At 44.1% G+C, this 27,721-nt stretch overlaps 1 protein-coding gene across 2 annotated transcripts in view; it reads left to right on the top strand.

Annotated features, from left to right (window-relative positions):
• Positions 1–22,750, top strand: part of Fam169b (Protein FAM169B) — a 69,372-nt gene extending 46,622 nt beyond the window's left edge. Inside the window, exons 6-9 of one of the 2 annotated variants that reach the window (XM_027921592.3) lie at positions 9,460–9,642; positions 13,242–13,370; positions 17,701–17,803; positions 19,381–22,750. In XM_027921592.3, the coding sequence (XP_027777393.3) occupies positions 9,460–9,642; positions 13,242–13,370; positions 17,701–17,803; positions 19,381–19,414 (449 nt within the window). In that variant the 3' untranslated portion in view covers positions 19,415–22,750. The remainder of the gene's footprint in view (positions 1–9,459; positions 9,643–13,241; positions 13,371–17,700; positions 17,804–19,380) is intronic. The other variant, XM_071608655.1, reaches the window with a different exon arrangement.
• Positions 22,751–27,721: the final 4,971 nt, after the last annotated feature.

The raw sequence follows: 27,721 nt of genomic DNA, 5'->3' as shown, positions 1-27,721 counted from the left end.
CCAAATTGGAGAGTACCCTTGGTTAAGAAAAGTACCAAACTCACTGAAAGTTCCATCTTTCAAGAGTGGATCTCTCTCTAATTTCTTGATCTCCCCCTGCTTGCTGCTCCCCCCCATTCCTTTGAGGTCTCCTTTACTCATTTATAAATTAGCTATAAACTAGAGATTTTGGAAGTTTTTCTTGTTCTTGTTCTTGTTCTTCTTCCTCTTCCTCTTCTTCTTCATCTAGGGACGCTTAACCACTGAGCCACATTCCCAGCCCTTTTTCATATTTTATTTAGAGACAGGGTCTCACAGAATTACTTAGTGCCTCACTTTTGCTGAGGCTGGCTTTGAACTCTCCATCCTCCTGCTCCAGCCTCCCAAGCTGCTGGGATAACAAGCGTGCGCCACCACGCCCGACACAGGAAGTTTATGTTCTGCATTTGGTCTTGCTCATCTTGTGGTTCTCATGCTGCCAGAACTTTCTTATTAAATTTCTGCTGCTTTCCCACTTCTGAATTCTCTGTATCTGATACATTTACCTGGTCTGGCTACAGTTTTCTCCACCAATGTTTTCTGTAGCCTTGGGGTTGAAATTATATTTTCTAGCTAATAAGCTGCAAATTCACAGGTTTTTACCTGTTTTCAGAAATTAGATTTCTGGCTTCTATCAGCTATCGGATGTCTTACAGTATCTTTAAGCATTTTAAAAATTTTCATGTGGAGATTTGCATGATCTCTTCTTTCCACCATCATTATTTGAGAGTTCAGGTATGGATGGAGGATTTTTTTTTAATCCCTTATCTCCTCATCTCATTTTGTAGTTGAGAGAAGAAATTACTTAGATGAATTTAAAAATGATTGTTATTAGTAGCATGTAGGTAAGACAAACAGAAAATTTAGTTGATGATCAGATATAATTCATAGTATTTATTATTTTACTCATATAATTTGTGAAAAGTCACTTGTATTATCATCACTATACTGAAATACCTAACAGACCAGCTATAAAAGTAAACTGGTTTATTTAGTTCAGTTTTGGAGGCTGAGAGAAGGGGAGGGGCTATAAAAGCTTGTTGCTTTTATAACAATCTCTTTGAAACAACCACGGAGGGGCTCACATAACAGCTTTCTTAAGCCATTCCAAGGGCAGTGCCCTCAGCAAGACTCCAGGACCTCCCACTAGGCTCTCCCAAGAGCACCATGTGGAGCACTGCACTTCAACACAGGAGCCCTTGGGGACACTTTAACCACATCCAAACTGCAGTATCACTATCAGATACATGTGGTTTAGCTGACCACCAGAAGGGTGGATAGTTCAGCAGTTGAGCAGTTAGTGATGATCTTCAGTCTCAGCTCTGTCTGTGGTGCTCGTCACAGTGTTAGGAAGTGCTGTGTCGATCTTAGGGTATGGGCACTGCACGTGGTGAGCTCTTCAGCTTTTCCCAGTGATGGAGAATATCTGTTGATTCAGCTGGGGCTAGCCTGAAGGTTGGAGTTTCATTCTGCTGGGAAAACCAAAGGCCTAACTCACTGCATCCACAGGGTCCTGGGGGCAGGTTCTACCTATTGAAGAGGGTACAGCTGGGCCATGACGGAAGCTGATCCAACTTACTGTTTTGGGACTTTATGATGGTGTGAAAGTGATACATATTCAACGGGAACTGCAGTTGGAATTCTGGTGTTTTTCTAGGAAAGTGCGATGTGGTAGAATACTCTGGTGATGCGGGCAGCAGCAAGGGGCCACAGCGCCAGTCAGCCCTGCCAACATGGAGCCCAACAGCCACACTGTGCAGTGTACTGTGCTACTAAACTGGGAGTTCAGTAGGTTAGGTCTGTTGAATATGTTTCTAATTATTTTCAATTTATGATGGTTATTTTTTGGATATAACCATATATTAAGTCAAGGAGCATATTCATTTTTTTTCTGTGTATGAGACTTTGAAATTGTCTATTTTCTTTTTTTTTGTACTGAGGATTGAAATTGCCTCTTTGGGGACTTTATAGTTCTAGGAATTTAACCTACACATAGGTCCCTATAACACAGCCAACCTTCATGTTATTACTTTATATTCATTGCCTCCCTCATCCCCCGACTTCTGCGCTTAGCTTCTATCAACCCCTGGTCATTTCTTTCTTTCCTCCTCCTCCTCCTCCTTTTTTTAAATTTGTTTAATCTGTGGTGCTGGGGATGAACCCAGGGCCTTGTGCATGTGAGACAAGCACTCTATCAACTGAGCTATATCCCCAGCCCCTAATTTCTTAATCACTATAGTTTTGTCTTTTCTAGTATATCATATAAATAGAACTGTGCAGTATCCAACCTTTTGAGATTGACTTTATCACTCAGCATAATGCCTTTGAGATTTGTCCCCATCAGCGTGTTCATCAGTAGGCTGTGCCACTTTATGTCTGAGGGGCATATTTAGTTTTGAAGCAGGTGGGTGCCTTTGTATAGAATGAATGAAATATTTACAGGTAGACTTCTCTTAGGAAACATTTTGCTAGCAGACTGGTTTGAATTTCTCTCTTTGTTTGATGGTTCCTTAATTGCCATTCTTACAAAATATTGAAACTTTAGTCTTTTCACTGTTTTGTGCCGAAATTCTCCCTAGGTAGTAAGAATCAGTGAGGGTTTACTTTAATTTTTGCTTCCAAACCACCAGTCCATAAGACTGTTAACATTCAGGGGGAGAGAATACCGGATTGGGGATTGGAAAGGAGGCTAATTTAAGACAGAGCTTATAAATATTTTGCGTTCGCATAAAAATCTAAAAAGAACAATTTTGCATTACAGATTCCTGAATACCCAAAAGTAACGAAGTCATAACGAGTGGCACTTGAGAATATTAGATGAGGTGATTAGGAACTCAAGACTGTGACCTGTGAGACTCAGCAATACTGTGGAGCTGGCCTCAGTCCTGCCTGGGCTGGGGCCTCCTGCTTTCGCCTTCTGTAGACACCAGCCCCATCAGTCCCCCTGGCACTGTTATCCTGTTAAGCAGGAGTCTCTCATGTCACCATCTGGACATTAATGGAAACATATGTAGCAAAAATTGAGTGGTGCAGTTTCTGGTACCAACTCTGCCATCCAAGGAGAAGGGGGTTGCTGTTGTAAAGAATAGGAGTGTACTCCAGGACTTGCAGGGTAGGAAGGCTCTGGAAGGGTACAGAAGAAGCTCATCAGGTACGACTTGGCTCCTTATGCTGCAGTGGGTACCCATCCAGTCTCATGGATGCAAAACAGCTTCCTTTACTCACATATGTTTTCCACTTCTTTCTTAGAACTCTGCCTTGGTTTGCTGTGATGCCCACCTGGCCTCTAGCTCCACCTGTCCTAAAGGTTCATGATGTAGGGCAATCCTAATGTCATTTCATTCATTCCAAGTTCTAGAAAGAATCAGGTCAGCCCTGCTGGCCTCTGGATGGGATTCTTGTGGATTGTTGGTTCTCCTTTAGCTCAACTGTCTGACATGGGTTTTGTGGTTCGGATAAGGCCATCCAGCTGTATTTCTTTGTGGCTGTGATAAGAGTAATTTCAAAGAAGAGACATGGGTTTGTCAGGCATCCCGTAATATTCCATGGAGGAATCCCTTTTCTAAAGTCTCGGCCTGGACTGTGACTGTGTCGAGTCAAGACTATCATGCAGCTTCGTTGCTGAGTGACTCTACATTTTAGATGGCTCCAGCAGGCACAGTTTTGTTTTGCTCATGTTTTATAGGATCCAGGAATTCTTGGATCACATCCCAGACCTACTGAAGCAGAGATTCTATAGGGCCTAGCAATCTGTGTTAACAAACCCTCTGGGTGATTTCCATGTACTCTGAAGTTTCAGAACTACTGACCTAGTCATGTACTCCTCAGTGAACAGGTATTGTCCCCAGTGTGACAAAATTTTGTTCTAGGGGACATACTCTCACTAACCTGAATACCTCCTACTGGGCCCCACCTCCGGAAGGTCCTGCCTCCACCCACCAGCACCTCTCTGGGGAGAAAGCCTTTACCATGTGGAATTTTAGAGGACACTTCAGATCCAAACTCAGGGAGCAAACAGATTTTAGATATTAGAGTGGTCTGTGGCTCTTCAAAACATGACACTATCCAGCAAAGTCTTTTCCCTCAGTATTTCATTTGGTGGAGGTGGAGATTAGGAACAAATTTTGAAAAAGGCTCCTCAGATTGGTGATTGTGAAAATGGTTTAAGAAACACTGGTCTGTGGCATGTAATTATTAGGAAATTCCTAGCTGTGGAGTAGGTGCAAGCTCAGCATTTCTAGGTGAAGGTCATGCTCATCTGGGTTGCAGATCGGTTGTGCCCACTCACATTTCCACCCGTCCAAGGCTGGAGGCTTTCTTGCATCACATCTTGGCCAGCACTTGGTGTTGTCCAAGGTCTCTGTGGTTACGGTTCTGATGGCTGAGAAATGATATCTAATTTTATAGACTTTTTCTAATTTTTATGAGTCTCTAGAAACGGGGTTGAGTTTTATAGATTTTATAGATTTGGTCCAATAAAATACATGAATCCATAAAACCTATTCTGGCTGTTCATGTTGAGGGGATTTTAGATATATAGAAGAGTTATGAAGAAAGTTCAGAAAGGCTCTGTGTGCCCTTCACCCATCTTCCCTAATATCCACATCTCACGTAGCTGTGGTACAATGTCCCAAACAAACAAACAAACAAAAAATAGCATCAGTTAATTTCCTTCTCATATCCTCCTTCTCTTCTGGTCCCTGATCCCTAACAGTGCGAGGCATTTGCTCTTCAGGTCACCTGGGTCTCCTCTTCCAGCCTGTGACCATTTCTTGTTTTTTCGTCATTTGAATACATTTGAAGAGTACTGGTCAGGTGATTTTAGAATGTCCCTTAATTTATGTTTGTCTGATGTTTTCTCATGATTAGACTGGAGTTATAGGCTTGGGGAACAGGAGAGCACAGATATATTCTTATATATCAGAGGGCAGGGTGCGTGACATCTCATTAAGGGTAGTGATAACCTTGGTCCCTCAATTAAGGTGGGAGTCCTGTGAGTTTCTCCACTGTAAAATTACTCTTTCTCCCTTTTTATACTTGATCTGTTAAAATATTTTGAAGATATTAATTCAATATAGCTTTAAAAATGAACACATAATAATAATGATGCATATTTATGGGGTATGTATGATATTTGATAACATGTATACAAAATGTGTAATGATCAGATCAAGGTAATTAGCATTTCCATCTCTTTAAACATTTATCGTTTCTTTGTGTTGGGAACCTTTAAACTTCACTCTTTTCTTTATAAAATACACAAAACTCTAGTCACCCTACTGTGCACGTTCTCTTTGTGACTTTTTAATATCCATTTTATCAAAGTAAAATTTTCTATCCTGTAAAACTTACCAATCACAAGTGTATAATTCAATTATTTTATTTTATTTTTTTTAGCAAATATAGATAGTTGTGTAACCATCACCAAAGTCCTGTCTTAGGATATTTTTGTTATCCTGCTAAGTGTTCTGTGGTGTTAGTCTGTTTCCGTTGCAGCCTTAGGCAGCCGCTGATCTGCCTTTTTCCCCTACCAATTAGCCTTTCCTATACATTTCACCTAAATGCAATGATATGATATATTGTCTTTGGCATTTGGATTCTTTCACTTAGCTTAGTGTTTTCCAGGTCCATGTAAATTGTAGCATTTGTTAGTACTTCATCCCTTTTTATTGCTGAGTAATATTTCACTGTGTGACTATACTGTATTTTGCTTATGGATCTATCAGCGGATGGATTGTTTCCAGTTTGGGAATATTATGAATAATGTGGCTATAAATATTCACCTACACATCTGTGTGGAAATGTGTTTTCATTTCTTTTAGTTAGGTTCCCTGGAGTAGACTTGCTCCATTAATTGGTAAGCTTATGTTTAACTTTTTCAGGAACTGCCAAGTGATTGCACAAACCGGCTGCACCACTGTGAACTTCCATCAGCAATATCTGAGGTTTCCAGTTTCCTGCATGTCCTTGTCAACACTTATTATTGCTTGTCTTTTTGATTCTAGCCATTCTGGGAGGCTCAAAGTGGCATCTCATTGCGGTTTTAACTTGCATTTCCCTAATGACGAGTGGTATTGAATAGCTTTTCATTGACAATTGGCCATGTGAATGTCCTCTTTGAAGAAATGTCTGTCCAAATCTTCTGTCCATTTTTAATGAGGTTATTTGTTTTCTTATTGAATTGTAAGAGTCTTTTATTCTGGCTACAGCCTTTTATCACAAATGGTATTTGCAAACATATTCTTGCAGCCTGAGGCTTGGCTTTTCCCTTTACTGGTGGTGTGTTTCGACACAAAAGATTGTTTTAAATTTTGATCAAGTTAGATTTGTCAATCAAGAATGCTTTTGGTGTTGACTCTAAGAATTCTTCGTCTAACCCAAGATTGTGTGTTTTTTTCCTGCTTTTTTCCCTAAAAGCAGTAACAGTTTTAGCTCTTGCATTTATGTCTGTACTCCATTTTGAATTAATTTTTGTGTATGACGTGAGGTGAGGGTTCAACTTCATTTAAAAAACTACCTAATACTTTTTTTTTTGGTACCAGGTATTGAACCCAGAGGTTCTTAACCACTGAGAAACATCCCCAACCCTTTTTATGTTTTATTTTAAGACAGGGTCTCTCTAAGTTGCTTAGGATCTTGGCTAAGTTACTGAGAGCTGATCTTGAATTTGGGATCCTCCTGCCCCAGCCTCCCAAGTCTCTGGGATTACAAGCGTGTCCCCCAAGCCTGGCTTAGGTAACAGTTCTTCATCAGATGTGCCATTTTCATGTGATCTCTCCCACGCTGTGGCTTGTTTTCTCATTCTTGTGATGACGCCTTTCACAAGCAGACATTCTATTTCTTCTTCTTTTTTTTCTTGCAAAACACTCTTTTATTTCAACAAAAAATCCCTTCCTCCTGAAGTGAGATTTTGCAGAGATGTGCTGTCATTCTGTAGGCTGTTATAAAAGTCACAGCAGTGAAAGAAGAGCCACAGTCTGGGAAGAGAATCTTTTTCCAATCATCACTTAATTCCACACTAAAACCATTATTCACTCCTCTGTTCACAGACATCCTGTATCCTGAAGTCCACTGTGTCAACTTTTTCTTTCATGGATCTTGCCTTTAATGTTGTATCTAAAAAGTCATTGCCATGCCCAAGGTCATCCTCAGTTGTCTCCAATGTTATCTTCTAGGAGTTTTTATAGTTTCGCTTTCACATTTAGTTCTATGATCCAATCTGAGTTAATTTTTTTTTTTTTTTTTTTTTGTGAAGAGTCTGTGTCTACATTCATTTTCTTCCTGTGGATGAATGTCCAATCATCTCGCCTCATTTGTTGGAAGACTGTCCTTTCCCCTTTGTGAAAATTGAAGCATAGGAGTTTATTTCTGGACTTCAGGTCTGTTCCACTGATCTGCTTTTGAGCCACTACTCAATACTCAATTCAATATTTGACAAAGGCTTGAAATTGGGTAGTGGAAGGATTCTGACTTTGCTCTTTCTCAAAGTTATTTTGATTATTCCAAGAGACTGCATTTCATGTAAAACTTAGTATCAGCTTGTTAATTTTCACCAAAAAGCCTGCTGGTATTTTGATGGGCTAGCATTATAGATCAGTTTGGGAAGAATTGTCATGGGAACAGAATTGGGTAATTTGATCAGTGAACATGGAATTTCTCTCATTTAGCTCTTTTGTTTCCCTCAGATAACTTGTACTTTTTACTGCTCAAGGCTTGCACTTTTTTTGTTAAATATACTCCTAAGTATTTACTGTGTTTTAATGCTCGCCTCTTTATATAAATTTACACTTTCTCAGCTTTGGAAACTTAACATTAGGGGGACATTGTTCTCATTTTTTTGTCAATTGAAGTCATAGAATTTCAAACAAGTTGATACTATCTTCTCAAGCATGTTGAGGCTGAAATTACAAATATTTTACAATTACAGTCTCAAGTGAGTTGAGGTTCCTTGTTAGACATAGATTATGTCCTCTCCTTTCCGCTTCCCCTTTCCTCCCTCCCTTCCTTCTTTCTTCCATTTTCCAGTACTAGAGGTTGAACCTAGGCCTCGCACATACTAGGCAAGTGCTCCACTATTGAGCTGCATCTGCAGGAGACAGGTTCTTACTACGCTGCCCAGGCTGGCCTTGGACTCTCTCTCAATCCTCCCATCTAAAACTCCTGAGAAGCTGGTTGCTCTACTCATTCATTTTTGACATAAATGTTTATTTAACTAACAATTCCTTGGGTTGATATTCTGGGCTGGGCTCAGCGGGTGGTTTTCTGGTCTTGGCTGGACTTGCTATGTGTTCATGGTAACTACCTGCCAGGTAGGTGGCTTTGTTCTTGGAACTGGCTTGAGGTTGGCTGGGACCACCAAGATGCCTGAGCCATGTTTTTGTCATGTTATCAAGCTGGCCTGGGTTTATTTAAATTTTTTTTTTTTTTGTAGTTGCAGATGGACAGAATGCCTTTATTTTATTTTAAAAATTTTATTTATTTTCATATAACAAAACTAAAAAAAAATTAAAAATTAGGTATTATACATGACAGCAAAATGTATTTTGATTCATTATTCCAGCACAACTTTACATTTCTCTGGTTGTACAAGAGGTAGTGTCACGCCATATGTGCAGTCATAGAAGTACCTGGGGTAATGATGTCCATCTCACAGAATGCCTTTATTTTTTTAAATTTATTTTTATGTGGTGCTAAGGATCAAACACAGTGCCTTACATGTGCTAGGCAAGCACTCTGCCACTAAGCCACAACCCCAGCTCTGGCCTGGGCTTATTTTTGTGGTGGGTGGTAGACAGACACCGAATGCCTGAGGGACAGGCTCAGAATTGGTGTATTGTTACTTGGCCTTATTCTGTTGCTCAGACTCTTCAGATCTCTCCCTGTTGCCAGCCTAGACTATAGCAGGGAGGGAAACAGACCCCATCTCTTGAGGAGAAGAACTTCAAAATCACATGCAGAGGGGTGTGGATATAGGAAGTGCGTGCATTTTGCTATAAAGGGACATGGTGAGTCCTTTTTGTCCATACTCTGGAGATAGGTTGGGATGGTCTCCTAGCCCACATCCTCTGGCTTCAGGTTTCATTTTTCCAAAGAGGGCTTTGATGTTTTTCAGATAATTGTCATTGGCTCTGAAGGTCTCGGTGAAGGGAGAGATCTGAAGAGTCTGGGTACATGAGCCACCTGCTCCGCTCAGTCTCCCAGGTTTGCTTTTCACTTCAGTGCAGTGGTCCAGGGACTGCCCTTGTAGCAATTAATAATAGGGGTCAACTAGAGTCTGGTGGTTTGGAATCGTCTGCTGTTTTAGCGCCAGTTGTTTAGCTTGTGAAACTAACTCTGCTTCCAGGTGATATCAATGACGCTGGCTGTGCGAGGGTCCCACAGGGTCCTGGTGGAGCAGCATCCAGCCCAGGAAACAATGTGTGTCTCCTGCTTCCCCTGCAGGCAGCCTGTGTGGCAATGGCACTGGTGCATGTTATCTGCTGCCTGTCTTCGATACTGTGTTTGTCAGGAGGAAATATCGTCGCCAAGGTCTAGGGACAGCCATGCTGCAGGACTTCTGTGATACTTTCCGAGAAGATGATGCCCTGGGGCTCAGTTGCCCAATTTCTCCTGCCATGTACGGAGGTCAGCCCACTGCATGGTGTGTGATGGGATTTGGGTAACAGTGGTGAATAACACGTGTGCATTCTAGGTGGTTCTGAGCAGATGGAGCCCTCTGGGGCACAGCAAGCCTTGGCTTTGCCTCCCTCCTGAGAAGTCTTCCACAGTTTTAGCACAGAGACCTCATTTTTGATCTCTAGGATTAAAACTTTCCCAACCTGGGAAGTGGATTTGAATATGCAGATGATCCCTGACTCATGATGATTTGACTTAGGATTTTTTTTTTCTTTACTTTATAGTGGTGTGAAAGCAATACACATTCAGTAGAATGTGTACTTCAAATTTTGAATTTCTAATGTTTCCTGAGCTAGCAGTATGTGGTCCCATACCGTCTCTTGAGACGGTGGGAACAGGCAGTGAGCCGCAGTTCCCCATCAGCCACGTGATGGCTAGGGCAAATAGTCAAGAGTCTACAGGAGGCTGTGTTGCCAGTGGTTTTTGGATACAGATGTTCAATAAATTGCACAAGATATTCCACACTTCATTATAAAATAGGCTTTGTGTTCGATGAGCTCGTCCAGCTGTAGGCTGAGGTAAGTGTTCGGAACACGTTTAAGGTAGCCTGGGCTGTGCCGTGAGGTTCAGTCAGTTAGGAGTATTACATGCATTTTCAAATTATCAACTTCTGATGTGTTTGGGGAAGGCAGCCTCATTGTAAGTCAAGGACCATCTGTAATCAGAAACAAATCATCAACCTCAGGGAGAAGTGGAATCCAGGGAACTGCTGCCGGGATCCTCCCAGTAACTTGGCTCATTCAACTGAAGCTTATAGTTCATCACTTTGTCCATTGAACTAGAAGCCACAGGGAGAGTCCAGGAGCTGTGGGCAGGCGGGAGATGATGGAAAGACACTGCACATGCAGTGAGTTCCAAGATCCCTGACACCCTCACCACAAAAGAAGGCCTCTCCCTCCTCCACGATCACCCTACTGCATCTCTTTCCAAGTGGTTTCTATTCTTTGTTTGCATTTGCCAGAGGAAACTCAATTGCTAGACATCACTCTGAGTCAGTAAGAGTGGGTGTCTGGAGAGATCTCTTCAGGTCCCCTTGTCACCTCATGAAAGGACACTAGCTCAATTTGGCCTTGCCTCACTTTGTGTCATTCAGATGTTTTTGAATCCTTAGTATTGAGTTTCCAGGGTCCTTCTGGTATGAAGAGAACAATGGACAGGAAAGTTGGAAAGGCAAATAAACTTCTCCTGCTCTGAAATCACAAAGAAAGCAGGCACAAACGATTTTTCCCTCAAGTGGGTTTAGTTGTTTCTTGGTATTTTTCAGACCCTTTGGCTATTATTATTAAACTCTGGAGAGCCTTGAGTTTCTGCAGAGTGCTCAAGGATGCCCGCACTGTGCAGCTCACTTTCCGGTGCTGGGGAGTTCTGGGGCCCAGGAAGCTGGTCCTACATCTACATCCACACCCTGCCAATCTCTTCTCCTCATTCTTGCTTCTGAGTCCTCTGTTGGAGAGACTTGCCCTGCCCTGGTGCAGGCCCCCTAAGGGTCTCCAGAGAAAGCAGGTCTTTCCAGTGCAGGCCACCTCAGGATGTCAGGTTATCTTGCTAAAGAAGCCAAAGATCCCATGTTGCAAGGGCCAGTGCTATGGATCCCCACTGCCCCTCCTGTGTCTCCATCAGCAAACACTTGAAAGGGCTGATTCTGAATCACATTTCTCTCGGGGCTTCAGCCACCGACACCCCGCTGTCCGGCTTTTACTGAGTGCAGTCTTGCCCTCCAGCTGGACAAGAGGGACTTTTGCTCCAAGCTCCAGGCTTTGAGTCCTTTTTCTGCTGCGTCCCTCTCCATGGGTTGAGGACTCCATGGGCTCAAGGGGATGTGCCCACCCCTGTCTATATCGCTCCCTCTAAACCCACTCAGAATATCAGAACCCCCAAATTCCTGCCAGTGTTGCTGAGGGCCTGACTCCATCCCTGGATCTGTGCCCATGCTGGTGAACCACGGCACCCATCTGCACAACTGTCGGCCCCAGGGATGGCTGTTGGTGGGATGTGGATGGAGTGTGGGTGGGGGTGAGTGGGAGGAGGCCGGGTAGGCAGTGGGTTGGAGGCTGGAGGCTGGCTCTCCTGTGTTGCCACATTCTGATGCACAATTCCAAGGTGTCCAAGAATTCTAAATTTAAAACTGGCTTTCTCGGTTGTTAGGAAGTTATATTTGTCAGCAAGGAGGGCAGAACATGTGAGATCTACCACTTTCCTGGCACAATTTCCACCTTTATAATAGCATTGTGCTCTGTATGTTTCCACCTGCACTCTTGCCCTGGACCATTCAAAGGTTAGGAGCAGACTTGAAGTCCCCATGGACACCTTCGGAACCAGAAGCATTTTATCATTTGCCTGGAGTCGGGGCACTATCATGTGAAGATGCTCATCCTATGAACATGGGCTCACAAGTCAGTGTGCCTTGAGGGGCCTCTGGAATCCAGGAGTCTGTGGACAATGAGTTTGGAAGCTTCCATGGGAGAGGAAGGAAGGCAGAGGAGGCTGGTCAAGGAGGAAGGATGGAGCTGGGCATGGTGGTGCACTCCTGTAGTCCCAGTGACTTGGGAAGCTGAGGGAGGAGGGTCGCGAGTTCAAAGCCAACCTCAGCAACTTAGTGAGATCCCATATCTTGGAATGTGGCTCAGAGGTTAAGTGTCCCTGAGTTCAGTCCTCAGCCAAAAACAAAAACAAACAAACAAAACAACAACAACAACAAAAACCCTAAGTGGGATGGCATTAAGGACTGAATAGTGTCCCTCCAAATGTTGAAGCCTGTGGTGTAACTGTACTTGGAGATGTAGGGACTTTAAAAGGTCCCTAAAGTGAAATGAGCTTCTGCAGGTAGGCCCGTAATTCAATATGGCTGGTGTCCTTTTAAGAACAGAGAGAGACACTAGGGATCTCTATACATAGAAACAGCCATGTGAGAACACAGGGAGAAGACAGCAATTCTCAAGGAGAAGAGACTCAGGAGAAACCAAACCTGTCACACCTGGGTCTTGAACTTCCCAGCTTCCAGAGCTGTGAGAAATAAACTTCTGTCATATGAATTTCTGTGGTATAGTCAGCCCTTCATATCTGCAAGTTCCAAATTTGCAGATTCAATCAATCATGGATTGTAACAACTATAACAACTATTTATATAGCATTTACATGCATTAGGTACTAAAGATCATCTAGAGATGATTTAAAGTCTATAGGAAGATGTGCATAGTTACATGAAAAGACCATACTATTTAATGCAACTGTATGGACTTTGGATTTTGTGTCTTCAGTGGCTCCTGTGAACCAATCCCCTTTGGTTGCCACGGGACAACTGTATTTTATTAGAGCCGCCCTAGAAAACCAGTACAGAATGGGAGCCCCCATGAGCAGGTGAGAATTCTGTGTCCATGAGAGGTTGCTGAGAGAGTGGTTTGAGGGTAGCGGGGATCAGAGCAGCGAGCTGGGGTTGCTGCAGGAGGAATTGGAAGCTGCCTGAGTCTGCAGACACCGGAGAGCTGGCCCGGAGTGAACCAGGGTTGGGCGAGGGTCCTCTGACTTATGCTCGTGCTCCTCTCTCTCAGTCTGTAGGCAGTTCCTGTTGGCCCATCCAGAGGAGCGAGGCCGCCTGTGGGAGGTGGAGGCCCTGGGGGCCCGGGGTCAGCGTGTCAACATCTGGCTCAAGGTTCAGCAGCAGGCAAGACTTCCAGAGGGTGAGTGGAACAGGAACGGTGCCCTTAGTCCTAGTTATGCCTAGTGTCCATAATCAGTGCAGATTAACTTCCGCTGTTTAATTCAGACCCCTGTAGGTGTTTTTTCTGTTGAGGTTGTAGGAAGGACAAAGAAGGGAATGAGACCTGGCTGGTGGCATCTTATCCTTTTTTCTACACTTTCTTCCTGAATGAAGCACGTTTCCGTCCATCTTGCTCAAAAAGATCTCCCCCAACTTGACAATTAGGATCTCTGAGGTCGAAAGGCTCTCCCCTTTAACAGTTTCAATAGATCACTGAAACATCTCAGAAGATCCATTGCCTCTGTCTAATTTAGGATCAGTTGTAAACGTTATTTTGAATAGGTGAGGTGTGCGCGTGGATGAAAATTCAGAAGATGCCCAGGGGTTTGCTGGGAGCAGCACGTCTCCCTTCCCTCTCTCCTCTGAGGGGAGCACACACCTGTGTCAAGGGCCATACCATACAATGCTCTTTAAATCGTTGCTTTGTCTGTTTAATTCTTTTTAACAGCAGCATAGTATGATGCCGTACTGATGTGTATTTATTTCTTCCCTGTTGATGGACACACATGGTGTCTTCAGTTCTGGGTTTTTCAAGACGGTGCCCCAGTGAGTTTGTCTGGCGTTTGAATGGAGGGCTGTTTTCAAGAGAGGACAGGGCCTTGCTGGCGGTTCTCAAGGGAGGCAGGAGGTGAGATGTCTTTTAAATAGCCAGCAGGGAATGCCCACTGTCTCTGGATTCCAAGCTGCTTTCTGACAGTGTTCTTTCCCCTTCGCCCAAGTGGGGAAGGACTGCACATTGCAGTCCTCTCTCAGCCCCACACTCAAGGTGAGGGTCCAGGGCAGGGTTGGAGTAGCCCTCCAAGCCACAGGGACTGTGTGTGCCTCGGAGACCAGGGGATTCTAACAGTTTAAATTCACTGTCCCAAATTAAAGCATTGGCTCTCTTCCTTTCTGGAATGGGAGCTGCTGGCAGAGTCAATTTTGGACATTTCTATGGCTGCAGATGGCTCATTAGGGGGCTGATAGGCCTGAGGTGCCTGGTTTTCTCTCCACCTGGGTGACTGATTTACCTCAGGTGGTGACAGGCAAGAGTGCCTAGGAGTTTATTGATGATAATAGTAATAGGCTTAGCTTTTATGGCACCTTTCAGCTGGAAGGTTTAATGGATTTTTACAGATATTAATGGGGTGACTAGGTACCAGGGAAGGAGGCCATGGCAGGGCCATGACTGTGATCCTAATGAGGCGGTTAAGTGACTTGCCCTGTGGCATCAAGTTAGGATTGAAGGGAAGCCAGTCTGTATCCCTGGGCACTGAGCTGACCAGCCGTGTGAGTTTATGGACGAGCCTCACAAATGAGACCATGGCCTTTGTGCTTGGAGGTTGCAGTTGCTTGGCTGGGATGGAAAAAGAAAATGGATTGCATGTTGGAATGTGGAAACCACAGAGGCCGGAGGGGGTAAGGGAGGAGGAGGACGACTTTTGCCTAATTGGGGAGATGGCTTCCTCCTGGAGAATTCCACTGGGGGTTATTTCAAGAGCTGGGAGTCGGTGTGGTCTGGTCAGAGGAAGCTGATCTGGGAGTCAGATGCCAGATCTGTCGCTTTAATTCACTCTGAGATTCACCAACATCTACTTTCAAACAGCAAATGATAGGACTTACACAGAATATTTCAGAAGCATGCTCGAGTCCCTTGAAGGAAGGAAGGGTCATCATTATAATTAGGATATAATTAGATCACTAAAACTCTATAATTTAAAAAATGACTCGAAGTTAGGGTCTTTTCACTCCCTGGGTAAAGCATGGCTAGTTCCCAATTTCACCCACACTCTCTTGTCTCCCCCAGGGCCCAGAGTCAGGATTTTAATTCACTCAGGAAGGTTTTCTGCCAACCAGCTTCATCTTGTAACCATTATGTCAGCTAGTGCTGACATCCCAGGTTTTTTCCGAGTTGGTGAGTGGGGCTGCAAATGCAATCACGGATCCACACAGATGCTCTGCACTTGCTCAGTTTCTAATCTGCTTCTCCCTTCATGGAAATCAGCAAGTGTTAGCCGACTAGAATTTCCCACCGGTCGCCACACAAGGCACATTCCAGAAGCTTCTCTTCCCTGGCCATCACACCAGGCCACCCAGATTTTGTCTTTAATTAGTGATTCTTTCTTCACTTGTTTTTCAAGTTCTCTCTCTTGTCCCTTAATTTCTGACTGTTAATTGGAGGTTTCCTACAATTTCATGTGCGGTAGAAATAGCATCATAAGCAAGAAGCCCAGTGGAGCCGATTGCTTCTTACTCTAAATAAAGCATGAACCATTTACAACATTTCAAAGGGAAATTCACTTGGGCTCCTTGCAAATGTTTTAAAATCTATTTTCGAAGCAGCCTCATTTGTGGACGAGGTCTTTTTAAAGTTTGCACAATCCTGGCTGTTGATAACATCTGTGGCTTATAATGGCCCTCAAAATATTTACAGATTTTTCAGACCTTTTGAGTTTGTGGGAAATTTCTTTCTTCCTACACTTCAGTTACATGTGAAGCCTTTGAAACTTGACCAATAGGATCATAATTCCATCTGATGTGATTTCCCAGTCAGTCTGCACATGCCTTAAGTTTCTTTACTGGAGGGAATGAAATCGAATACATCAACAGTGAAATGTTCTTTTGCAAAAATGTTGCTGGAGGCAGGAACTAATTGCACGCTGCTTTAAGAATTTAGTTCTTCTTTCTCCTTCTGTAGGTTCACAATATTGCTTTCTTTCTCCAGGAAAACTTCATGGATTCATTGTTATTCATAGGGAAAATACTTTGCTTAAACTTAATTTTTTTTTTTTTTTTTAAGAAGAGGAACTGTGTGAAAAGAGATGTGAACAATTTGAGATGGGGAAGCAGGCTTCCTTTTCTAAAGTCTGATGTCCAGCAAACTGCAATTCTTTCTCTGTCTAGCTTTTTCATTTCATTTTATTATTCTTTTTCAATTTTTGTGGTGCTGAGGATCAAACCCAGGGCCTTGTGCATGCTAGGCGAGATCCCTACCGCCGAGTCACATCCCCGGACCCAAGCTTCAGTTCTAAACTTGCTTCAGCTTGTTGTACAGTACAGCAGCAATGGTCATTTCCTGTGATATGCTCTGCTGGACAGTGTGGAGGGCAAAATCACGAGTCTGGACGCCTTTTCTGTACTGCTGCTCTTTGACAGGTTGTGTGGCTCCATCTCGTGGCCATTGTCATCTACTGCAGCCCTGGATGGAAATAAGTGCCTCCTTGACTTGTTTCTGTGGTTGGTTCTGAGTTATTTGTACTTGTGCTCCTAAATAAGTGCATTCCCTTAAAAAAAATCCACTGAACCTTAATTGTTTAGGAATAAAATTCAAGTTAATATTTTATTAGCATGTTGTAGTCCATAACACATAATAACCTCAGGGAAGTTGAAAAATTGGTAAAGGATTATTCATTTCAGTCCCTCCCTCACTCATTCACATATCCATTCACCAATTTATTTAATATCTGGTAATGAGACATCTATATATACTGGGCACTTTCCTAGGTTCCAGGGATACAGTAGTGAATTAGACTGAGAAGGCTTCTGAACTCATTTCTAAGCTAATAAAGTACATGAACAACTACTGCTGTATGATATAAAAACTTGATTTATCAGAGAGAACTAAAGTGTGCTGATATTTTGAAGTGCTTAGAGTTAAATTTTGTCAAACCAAATTTTGCTAATTTTATAGTTCTCTAAAGAAACTTAAAAATGTACTCGTATTGATAACAATTAAATAATGTGTTTATATTTTAGCTGGTAAAGCCAGCTGAATGTCTATATATATATGTGTTGCATATATATTTTCAGATTGAAGGCAAACATGCATTTTTCCCTAGGAATCTGAACCCCCATGGATTTGGGGGTGTTCAGTGGGAAGGCACACAGTAGGACAAGACAGTCATCTCTATTTGGTGGGGATTGGGGGTGAGGCTCAATTAACATGGTGGTATGGCCTTTCTTGAGTAACCTCATCCGGAGGCAGAGAAGGGACTGGAAACTTGACTCCATTGAATGCCTGAATTGTTCTTGTTTGAAGAACAGATCTCAAGTCTAGCTCAGAAATGCTTGAGTAGTACCACCACTTTATGTCTGCTGGCACCTGGCAGCTCTTCTCATCCTCTGGAGAGCAGTGTAGCAAGGATTAATGTGAAGGTCAAGAAGATGAATGAGGTTAGGGCCATCGGTACATTTGGAAGGATCCCCCAGGTGTTAAATTGCTCAGCCCCTTGGAACCAGCCCCCATTTGTTTATCCTCTTTTCTTGCTTAGGGAGGGCAGTTCACCCTGGAAATTCCAAGGAGGACCTGAGCAATCTTGGGCAGACTTCTCTGGGTGACAGACCCACAGAGTTTGCTGATGGAGACGGCCACAGGTATGGCAGTGGTGTGTTATCTCATGAACTTCTTGTTTCTTTGGTAATTATGTTGCCCTTGTTTCCTGAAGCTGTGACCTGAACCTGCAAGATAGCTTCCTAGATGACCTGGCTGTGGGCTTCTCCTTGGCAGTCAGCTGTATTGGTTTATCCTTAGAATCTATATGGCACAGGGGGAAGGGTGGGATGAGGAGAACCTTTGTAATTAGACTTTTGTGGTCTTCTCTCTAAGCTAGACAGGCTCTAATGAGCCAAAATGAAACCGAGAACACATGGGAATCAGCCGTAGTCTTGCATCGTTAAGGAAATATTGAAAAATCTGAATTTCAAATTCTGCCGTGGACCAGTGTCATTCAGGCAGAACAAAAGCAAGAAAAATTTGTCTTGCTTTCCTCCCCTGCCTCTCCAGAGCAGATTGCACAAAAATGGAATATTGTATTAAGTTTTTGCATAATCCAGAGTAATTGTAAAGTGGAGTCTTGGGGAAGGATGGTTGCTGAATATTTCTTGGTGGCTGGTTGTTCAGTATTTTTTTTTTTTTTAAGCCATACCAGATACTTACCCACATAGTGTAATTGTGATAAGATTCATTTGTTCTGGTACAGAAAAGTCTTTGTTCTTCAGTCCCTAAGGAGTGAGTAATTATGTTAAACTCCCAAACTTAACAATTGTACATTGTAGGGCAATACTGCTCAATTTGGTGAATAGATTATTCTGCAGTAGAAGATTCAACATGAAGGCATAAAACATCCCAGTAAATGCTGGATTGCCTTGGAAAGCTGCATTGTGTCTGACATTAGTTCCAACCATCAGGCAGAAAGGGGCTCTCATACTCTTCAGTTCACAACAGAAAGACTGGTAAACTGAAGAGCCTACCAGTCCACTGAGCAGAGAACATTGTGCTTGGCTTCTTCCCCCTATCCTGTCTTAAACTTGAAGGCTCTTGAAGGATTCAGCAGGGGTCCAGGGCATTGTAATGCCTGACAGTGTGCCTGCACACTCAAGCAAAAGTGCCAGCTTTTAAATTATGGTTGTCTTTTAGTATCTGTGGAGAACTGGTTCCATGACCCCCTTGTATATGAGAATCCAGGGATGCTCAAGTCCCTTATATCAAACGGTGGTATATTTGCATATAACCTTTGCAATCCTACCTATACCTCAGACCATCTCTAGATGACCTTTAGTACCTAACGCAGTCTAATTGCTTTGCAAGTAGCCATTCTTCTGTATTGTTTAGGGAATAAGGACAAGAAATAAAGTATATAGTCAATTCATGGTTAATTGAATCTGTGGATGAGGAGCAGACATGGAGGGTCGATTGCAAGGCTTCTTTGTCTCCCTTTCTCAAATCTCCTGGGGCTGGGCTGTTCTTCAGTCTGTTTAGTAAATACACACTCTTGTATATAAAATGTGGTTTCTCTGGGGCTGGTTGGGGGTGCTTGAACTTGGCTTATCATTTTAAACCTCAATATGAATTGCAGGATGACCAGGGCAGGACACCCACAGACCCTGAATGTCCAGGATGACCTCATTGTGGTGGTTAATTGGAATGCTTATGAATTCCTTTCTGGTTTCAGGAGCAGATTTGTGGAGAAGAACTGGAAAATATGAAGAACGATCAAGATTGTGCAGAGAATGAAAAGGAAGTTGGACTACCCACGAGGCCTTGCTGGGCTGAGCTGGAAGGGAAGGAAGTTAAGAGGACAGTGGCGGTCCCTGGGCTGGTGGGGAAGCTGTGGCAGAAACACATGCTGCCCAGCTCCTGACTCCTCCAGAGGCTTGGCTTGCTCCCCAGGATCCAGGCCCAAGAGCCATGTGGCTCTGCCTAGCCTCTTGTTCTTGAAATAGTGGCCACAGGCTACTACCTCAGGCTTCCAGTGTGTGCCCAGTACTGGAGACAGAGAAAGGGCTTCATTAAGCATGGAGCACTCTACAGAGTTTTGGAAAATTTTTCCCAATTGTTGGCAGTTCCAAAAGATTTCAGAAGATTACTGGTTAAACTAACATGATTTCTATACCTCAGGGTAAATTTGCAAGGCTGCACTGGAACCATGTGAAGATCTCCCTCCCTTGGTGGAAGTGAGCTCAGGGAAGGGCCATGCTGTCCCCCCTCTGTACTATAGAAATCCTCTTCAGGTTCAGCTCTGTTGGGACCATGAGATCATGGACACCAGAGGTTTCCAAGGGGACAGGTTCCTTTCCTGGGAGCCTTTGGTGACTTCAGAGCTCCCTGAGAGCAGGACCTGGCCAGGATTTTACCTACCAAAGGCCTCATGCCTATCTCAGCCCATATATAGGAGGACTTTTAGTGGGTTATAAGTGGGTGTCCGCTATCACCTAACTTAGATGGGAAGCCACTGGGCACTATTTGGGCTGATGGCCTTTCTGACATATGGGTGGCTCCCAGTGTGATAGTAAAAGTCACTAAAAGTAATGGGCTGATCCATATGTGACCTTAACTTCCCCCTTCTCAAATAGCTCCAGAGCCTGCTTGATGGCCTGTGCCTGGCCATGCAGGGACACAGAGCCCAGCCACCATCTGCCCCAGGCTGGTAAAGCCAGCTGAATGTTTCCCACTGCTGCCTGCCTTTCAGGATCCAGGAGGCTTCTGGGCCCTAGAGCCTGCTCTCTGGGAGCTGCTGGTAGAGATTTCTCTGCCTTTGGGCCCTGCCATTGCTGATGTGCAATGAGGTTTCCTAGGGAAAGCTGGCAGACCTTCCTGGTGAAACTGGGGGTTTCCCCCTTTGGCTGGCAGGTGGGATCTGCATAAGTTGCAGGCCTCTGCAGCTGAGAAACAGGTTCCAACTCTTAATGGTGGCTGTCCCCTCCAGTGTCGCAGCAGACCACAGCCGCTCGCCACTGCCTTCTTCTTTCTGGGTTCTTGACTCCTGATTCTGAAGAGTGAAATCCACAGATGAGGATGAGGGAATATAAGAGTAGGATTTATTCAGGTGTGAATAGAGATAGAACGTCTGCAGGACAAGTGGGGACCCAAGAGAGGTTGCTGCTAATCTAGGGGTTTATAGAGCACTTGGTTCAAGGCAATTGGTCCAAATTTGTGCTCATCAGGTTTTGGAAAAGCACTGATGCTATTGGCCCATCCATGAGTCTGAACTCCATTAAGATCTGCCCCGATTCCATTTTCTCACCTATTGCGTATAATCTCAACATCCTAGGAAGTGGATCGTGGATGCTCAGGTGGTTCAGAGCTGGCACTGTGTGGAGCGACTGTCCACCCAGTTAGGCAGACCCACCGTGAGATCCACAGGCCGGTGCACCCTGGCTTGCTGCACCTCAGGCCTGAGTTGGAAGAAGGGCTCTGGGCGACTCTGGCCAGTGCTCGCAGCCCACGCCCCTGCGCCACAGGCCAGAGCTCCGCAGCTCCACTGCTGCTCTCTGTGGGGATTAGTGGGCTTGCTGTGTGGCTCAGCAGCCAGGGAGCCACATCACTGAGGCAGACAGCCCACATTCAGCCCACTTCTAGGTGAAGGCAGATCCGATCACATCATTGAGGGCCCCCCCCCCAACCCCTTGGTGGCTTATTGTGGCCTTTGAGAACCCAGGGGCCTGTCGTCATGGGCCCAGCTTGTTGTACTCCTTGCCCTTTGTGTCCTGGTTGCCTAGGATGGTGGATCTCAGCTCTCCTTCTTTGGGGTCTGCTCACGTGCCACTCACTGCCTTGGACATGCGTGTTCTCTCTCTCTCTCTCTCTACACACACACACACACACACACACACACACACACACACGAGGTCAGTCAAGTTGATTCCTACCCATACATCTGGTTTCAGTTCAGGTGTTCCTCCTGACCTCCTTCTCTTTTCCTTCTCAAGTGATAGAACCATGAACTGGTGCTTCTGCAACTTTTTTTTTTTTTTTTTTTTTCATTACATCCCACTGTTGCTCCAAGAGCCTCCATCAGGGTCAACCCTAGCCTTTCTGGTTGCCGCTGTGTCCCTAGTGCCCATAGAGCACAGCTGGCACAGTTCCTGGGCAGAGCCCTGTACAATGGGCTTCTATCTTCTTAGTGATGTAATCAAAGCCTTTCCTGGAGCCTCAAACCTTGGGGTGGTGAGGAGACCAGCAGTAGTCCCCAGTTCTAGAAGTGCACCTGTGGTTCTGAGTGGTCAAAGGACACATGTGGTGGGTCCTCTGTTACTTATATTTTCATCCAAGAATCCAGCGGTCCATTCATCTGTCTGTCTATATGTCCATCTATCTATCTAGCTACCCTCATTCCCTCCCTTTCTCTACTCATCTCCCCAACCATATATCACCTAATCTTTATATCTCCCCATTGATTCATCTCTCCATCCATCTATCCATTCATTTAGCTTCCACCCATCCAGTCTCCACCCCCATTCCCTCTTTCCTTCTAATTATTTCTCCATTTATCTACTCATTCATCCATCCATCTCTCTTTCTGTCCATCTTTCCATCCATCCATCCATCCATCCATCCATCCATCCTGTCATACAACGAATGTGTGCTTTCTCAGGGATAAGTTCTGTGCTGGACCCTGGGAATATAAGTGAAGCACAATTACTGACCTGGGAAACTGTTCTCTCCAGAGGGGTTTCTTCTGGAGTGTCCACTGGAGTTTTATCTCTCTTACACCAATTACATAGAGGGAAGGGTCCAATTGAATAGAAGTAGAGTTTAGAATTCTAGACGGAGAAGTCATGAGGCCCCACACCCTCATTCTTTGCATCTGGGTTCTCTGCAAAGAGGGCTAGACCACAGAAATGGACTGGCATCTGCAGCTGAATGGTGCTCTGTGTGTGATTCTGGAATGTTCCCTTTAAAATGATGGGGGTGCTGTGAACATTGTGCTGTTTGCAATGAATGGCTAGTGTTTTCTCTTTACGTGAAAATGTTTGGATAAAATTATCTCAGGGATTTGATGAAGTAATTGTTCAATAAAAAAATCATCTCAGGGAAGAAAACCTGATGTGTTGATGACTTCATATAAGGACATGTAAATTGATCACAGAGTTAAGAAATTCTCCTGCTCCCCAGGTGGCAGAGTCGATATCAGTGCTGAGCCTCAGTGCAAGTCCCTTCTGCTCAGAATGTCTATATGCTTATGTTTGTGTGTGGTATGTTGGTTTATGAAATCAATTTTGTTTACTATTCAGTTTCTCTGTGGTCTTGCCTATTATTTTTTAACAGCTCTGTTGGGACATAATTTACAAACATAAAAGTCACTCATTTAAAGTACACAATTCAGTGATTTTTAATATATTTACAGACTTCTACCACCACCACAATCCCCCCCCCAAAGAAACTATCCATTAATAGTCTCCCCTCTTTCACTCACCCCTCAGCCCAGGCAGCTGTGATCTGTATTTTCTCCCTAAAGATTGGCCTATTCTAGACACATCACGGGAGTGGAATCTCCACATGTCACTGTGTGGTCCTTTGCTTTCTTCGCTTAGCATTACCTTCCTAAGCTTCATTCACATCTTAGTGTGTATCTATGCATCATTGCTTTTTGCCAATCAATAATATTCCATTATATGGATATGTTGTAGGGTGTTTTGTTATCTATTCACCAGTGGATGGAATTTTAGATTGAGTATTGCTTTGGCTAGAATGACAAATTGAGAAAATCATTAGTAACGTTGCATGAACATTATGCACTTTTTGTGAATATATATTTTTATTTCTCTTGGGTATCACATAGGAGTGAATTTATGGGTTGTATGAAAACTTGAAGTTTGGCATTTTGAGGAACTGCCAAATAGTTTACAAACTGTCACCTTTTTTACTTTCCCACCAGCCATTTATGAAGGATCCAGTTTCTCCCCATCCTAGCCAACATTGTTTCTGTCTTTTTGACATAGCCACCTTTCTTGTGGGTGTAAAGTGGCCTCTCATTGGGGTTTTGATCCACGTATCCCTGATCACTAATGATGTTCAGCAGCTTTTCATGTTTGTTGGCCTTTTTACATCCTTGGAGAAATGTCTATTCATGTCCTTGTCCCTTACCTTTTACTTATTGAGTTGTAATTGTTCTTTATATATTCTGGATATGAGTCCCATATCAGAGTGATTTTACTTCTGTCTCTTCTGTGGGTTGGGTTTTTTCCCCTTCTTGTTGCCCCTTGAAGCACAAACAGTTTATGATTTTGACAAAGTCCAATCTGTTTTTGCTTTGGCTGCCTGAACTTTTAGCAGTAGTCATTTCAGTAGTAATGGCTGTTTTCTAAATGCATGCCCTTTTTCACCCAAAGAGAGTTTTTAAGGAAAAAGTTTTTTGACACCAAAATGAATATTATAAATTCCACCAAGAAGTCATAGAAGGCAGCTGTCTCTGGGTCCCATGTCCTTTGCAGGCAGTGGCTGGAGGCCCATGCCCCATGAAAGGCACTGTCCTGAGGGCTGTTCCACCCTGTACTCATGAACTGACTCACGTGGGTGGACTACGTGAGACTCCATGGTCAGGTGGAAGCTTGCATTTAGAGTTCAGGGTCCGGCACTGGTGATGGACATTCACTGTGATGCACTGGGCCCTAGAACAAGTTCTCTTTCAGGGAGTGGGGTTTTAGGCAGTTTCAGCATTGGGTACTGAATCACATTGGGTACAGTTTCACATTGAGTGATCCCCCTCAGAATCTGGGGGGATTGGTTCTAGGCCCCCCACAGACACCAACCCCTTGGATGCTCAAGTCCTTTATATAAAATAATGTTGCCTTTGCATAGAACCGATGTAGCCCTCCTGTATACCTTAAATCCTCTCTGTATGACGGACAATAACTAATACAATGTAAATGCTATGGAAGTAGTTGTTATACTGCATTTCCTAGGAATAAGAACAAGAAGAGAAGTCTGTCCGTGGTCAGTGCCGACACAGCCATTCTAGGTCTCAGTACACTCTGAGGTCAGTTGTATTCCCTGATTTAGAACCCCTGGATAGGGACGGCTGGCTGAGTTTTGTTCCAAGGTCTTTGAGGATAAGACCTTGATGGTGAGAGGAGGGAATGAGTCCAACTGCTTGGCTACTTTCAGAAGCCTCAGAGGGTCTGCCTGTTAAAATTCTTAAAACCCCTGTTTTCTGTGGGAAACAATCTAAAATGTTTGAATTTGACTTAGTTATCTTTGTAGAGAGAGACTGGACAGCAGCTGCGAATGTTGGTTTTGGTGCTGGGGTTGAACCCAGGGCCACAAGTGTGCAAGGCACATACTCTACCGTGGAGGCACAGCCCTGCCCTGTCCCTGGAAGCTTTAAAGTTAGGTCTGGGTTTCCAGCGTGAGAAGCCATGAGATAAATTTTTGGCCATCTTCCTCCCCTCTCCCTGACTCCTTCATTTCATATATGCACAAAATATCACTGTGGAGAAGCTAGAGAGGGAAGATCCAGATGCTCTATTGAGCCCAAACCACCATGGCATAGTCAAGGGAGCTCTGCCAGCCCAGGGCCAATCCAAGCTGGGTTTTCTGTCTCTGGGAAAAGCCTGTGCTATTTTCATTTTCAAATAAGACATATTAAGAAAGGGCAATTTCTCCTCCTGTCAGAGAAATCCTATAAATGTTTTGATGCCAGTTGTCTGTTTAGTGCCTTTGGACCCTCCATCCCACCAAACAAGTCACTTTCAGGTTTTCTAGGAGTCACACCCTTCTAATGAGGATTCTTGCCAATGTGCAGAAAGATGGATTGCAGAACTTGGGGGAAGATATCAAAGAGGCCAATGAACACATGGAAACAAGGACCCACTATCGTTAGTGATTGCAGAAATGCAAATCAAAACCCCACTATGAGATATCCCTGCACACCCCTGGGGACAGCCTCTCTGGCTGGCTCCTACTTGGGGTCTTATAAAGTGTACCAGAAATGTTCTGGGTGTGGGATGGGGGTAGGTAGGAATGAAGTTAGAAAAAGACATCCAATATTGCATGTAATGCTATATTTTGAGAAGGAGAATAATTCCTATTGTTTGTATATTGGAAAAGAAAATTCCATAAAATCTCAACTGATGGTTTAAAAAGTTGGAGAAATTTTGCTTCCTACTTTGTGGAAGTTTTTATTTCTCAGAATCCTTTGGGAGCTGGGTTGTGAGGCTGGTGAAGGGTTCCTGGGAATGAGCCTGGTGTCCTGCTGGCCCCCCCCGTTGCTTCAAGTGTGGATGATAGACCATGAGTTTTTGATGTCAGACTCCCAAACTCAGGGGTGCCTCTGTGCCCTTGTGATCTCTCATCAGAAATCTTTGGTCATATCCCAAGAAGAGACTACTCTGGCAACTTCCTGAAGATTTTTAACATATTTTGAGCAATAGGATACGTTTCATGGCATATGCACTGGTTTTTATCCTGTCCATTTTTTGTTGCTTTTTGGTATCAGGGATAGAACTCAGGGGCACTAGACCACTGAGCTACATCCCCAACCCTATTTTGTATTTGATAGGTTTCACTGAGTGGCTTAGCACTTTGCTTTTGCTGGGGCTGGCTTTGAACTCACGATCCTCCTGCTTCAGCCTCCAAAGCCGCTGGGATTACAGGCATGAGCCATTGTACCTGTCCAAGGCCTAGTACTTTTTGACATGCAGTATTGGGCCAGTCACTGCACAGCTCTGAGTCCTGTAGGCTTTTCCTGTGCCTGAGAATAAAATCCTGCCCCAGAGGCAAATCCCAGCCTGTAGGGGCAGATGGCCCAGGACAACACTCTTTTAATCTATGCAAGTGTCACATTCATTATTTTTGTACAGTCAGTCCTCCCTAATCTTCCAGTTCTGTATCAGTGTGTATCTTGGATTTAACCAGCCATGCAATGAAAATATTTTTTAAAAAGTTCCTTTATAACTGAACATGCATAGCTTTCCCCCACTTGTTATTATTTCTTTACAATAATACCCATAGCATTTACGTTGTATTAGGTATCACAAGTAATTAGTGACAATTTTAGGCACATGAGAGGATGTGTACAGGTTCTATGTTATCTGGGGCGGGGGGTCCTGGAGCCAGCCCCCATTGGGTATTTAGGGATGACTGTGTGTAGTTTAAATTTGACACAGCCAATACTCAGGAATACAAAATTAGTACAACTTGACTAACTTGTACAAAGCTTAGTCTATATATTAATTCCTGTTGTGACCAATGGCAGAAAATGTAATCCAGTTGATTCCACATATCTTCCAGTCTCTTTTCCCTTGTACCTTTTTCTTCCTGGGGTCAATTGTAAGGTGACATGGGGACATCTGCTTTTGGCCCACACTGGCGTCAGCTGACAGGTATGACTGTTCTTTCTTGGTTTGTGGACTCAGGCACCTGACCAGTTAGCAGCAAGAGCTGAGCTGGTGGCTGTCCCCACTTGAATTGCTGTGTGGCCCCTGCTGGCACCAGTGGATGCTCCTTTGGTCCCAATCAGGAAGTGACACTGTGGTTTGTGGTGCCCCTTCCTCTCCCACTCAACCCATGTCCTCTGTGCTCCTGGCTACATGGAAATCATTTGTTTACACCTTTTCTTGGGAATGTCATAGCTTTGCACTTGGGCTCACCCTGACACCCCTCATATAGTCATCTTCTGAACCCTGGAGCTCAGGCCATTCTTTGGTGTCTTTCTTTTTCTGAGAACTCCAGAATGGAAATGGGGCACATCTCCTATCTAATTTGGAGCCTCCAAATTTGGGAAACTCTCATTCCCTTCCCTCCATTGCCAAATGAAATTGGCTCCTTAAGACTTCAAAACCAATAGCTAGACATTCTTTCTGCTTCTTTGGCAGATACCATGTACCCCCACACTTAGTGCAGAGCCAAACTCGACACAGCCCCCAGTGGTGGCCAGACCCCAGAGCCCATCCTGAGTTGAGTCATGGTCCCCATGCTGTCTTCACATCAGTCCCTCAGGGAAGCCTCCTGTGCAGCACTCTGGGGGGACAGTGGAGTAGGTCACCATCTCTCCCTCCCTGGCCTGATGCACA

Source organism: Marmota flaviventris, chromosome 2 (genome assembly GCF_047511675.1).
Source record: "Marmota flaviventris isolate mMarFla1 chromosome 2, mMarFla1.hap1, whole genome shotgun sequence".
Classification (NCBI taxonomy): Eukaryota; Metazoa; Chordata; class Mammalia; order Rodentia; family Sciuridae; genus Marmota; species Marmota flaviventris.
The sequence above is the reverse complement of the archived record's forward strand: the minus strand, read 5'-3'. Positions and strand labels throughout refer to the sequence as shown.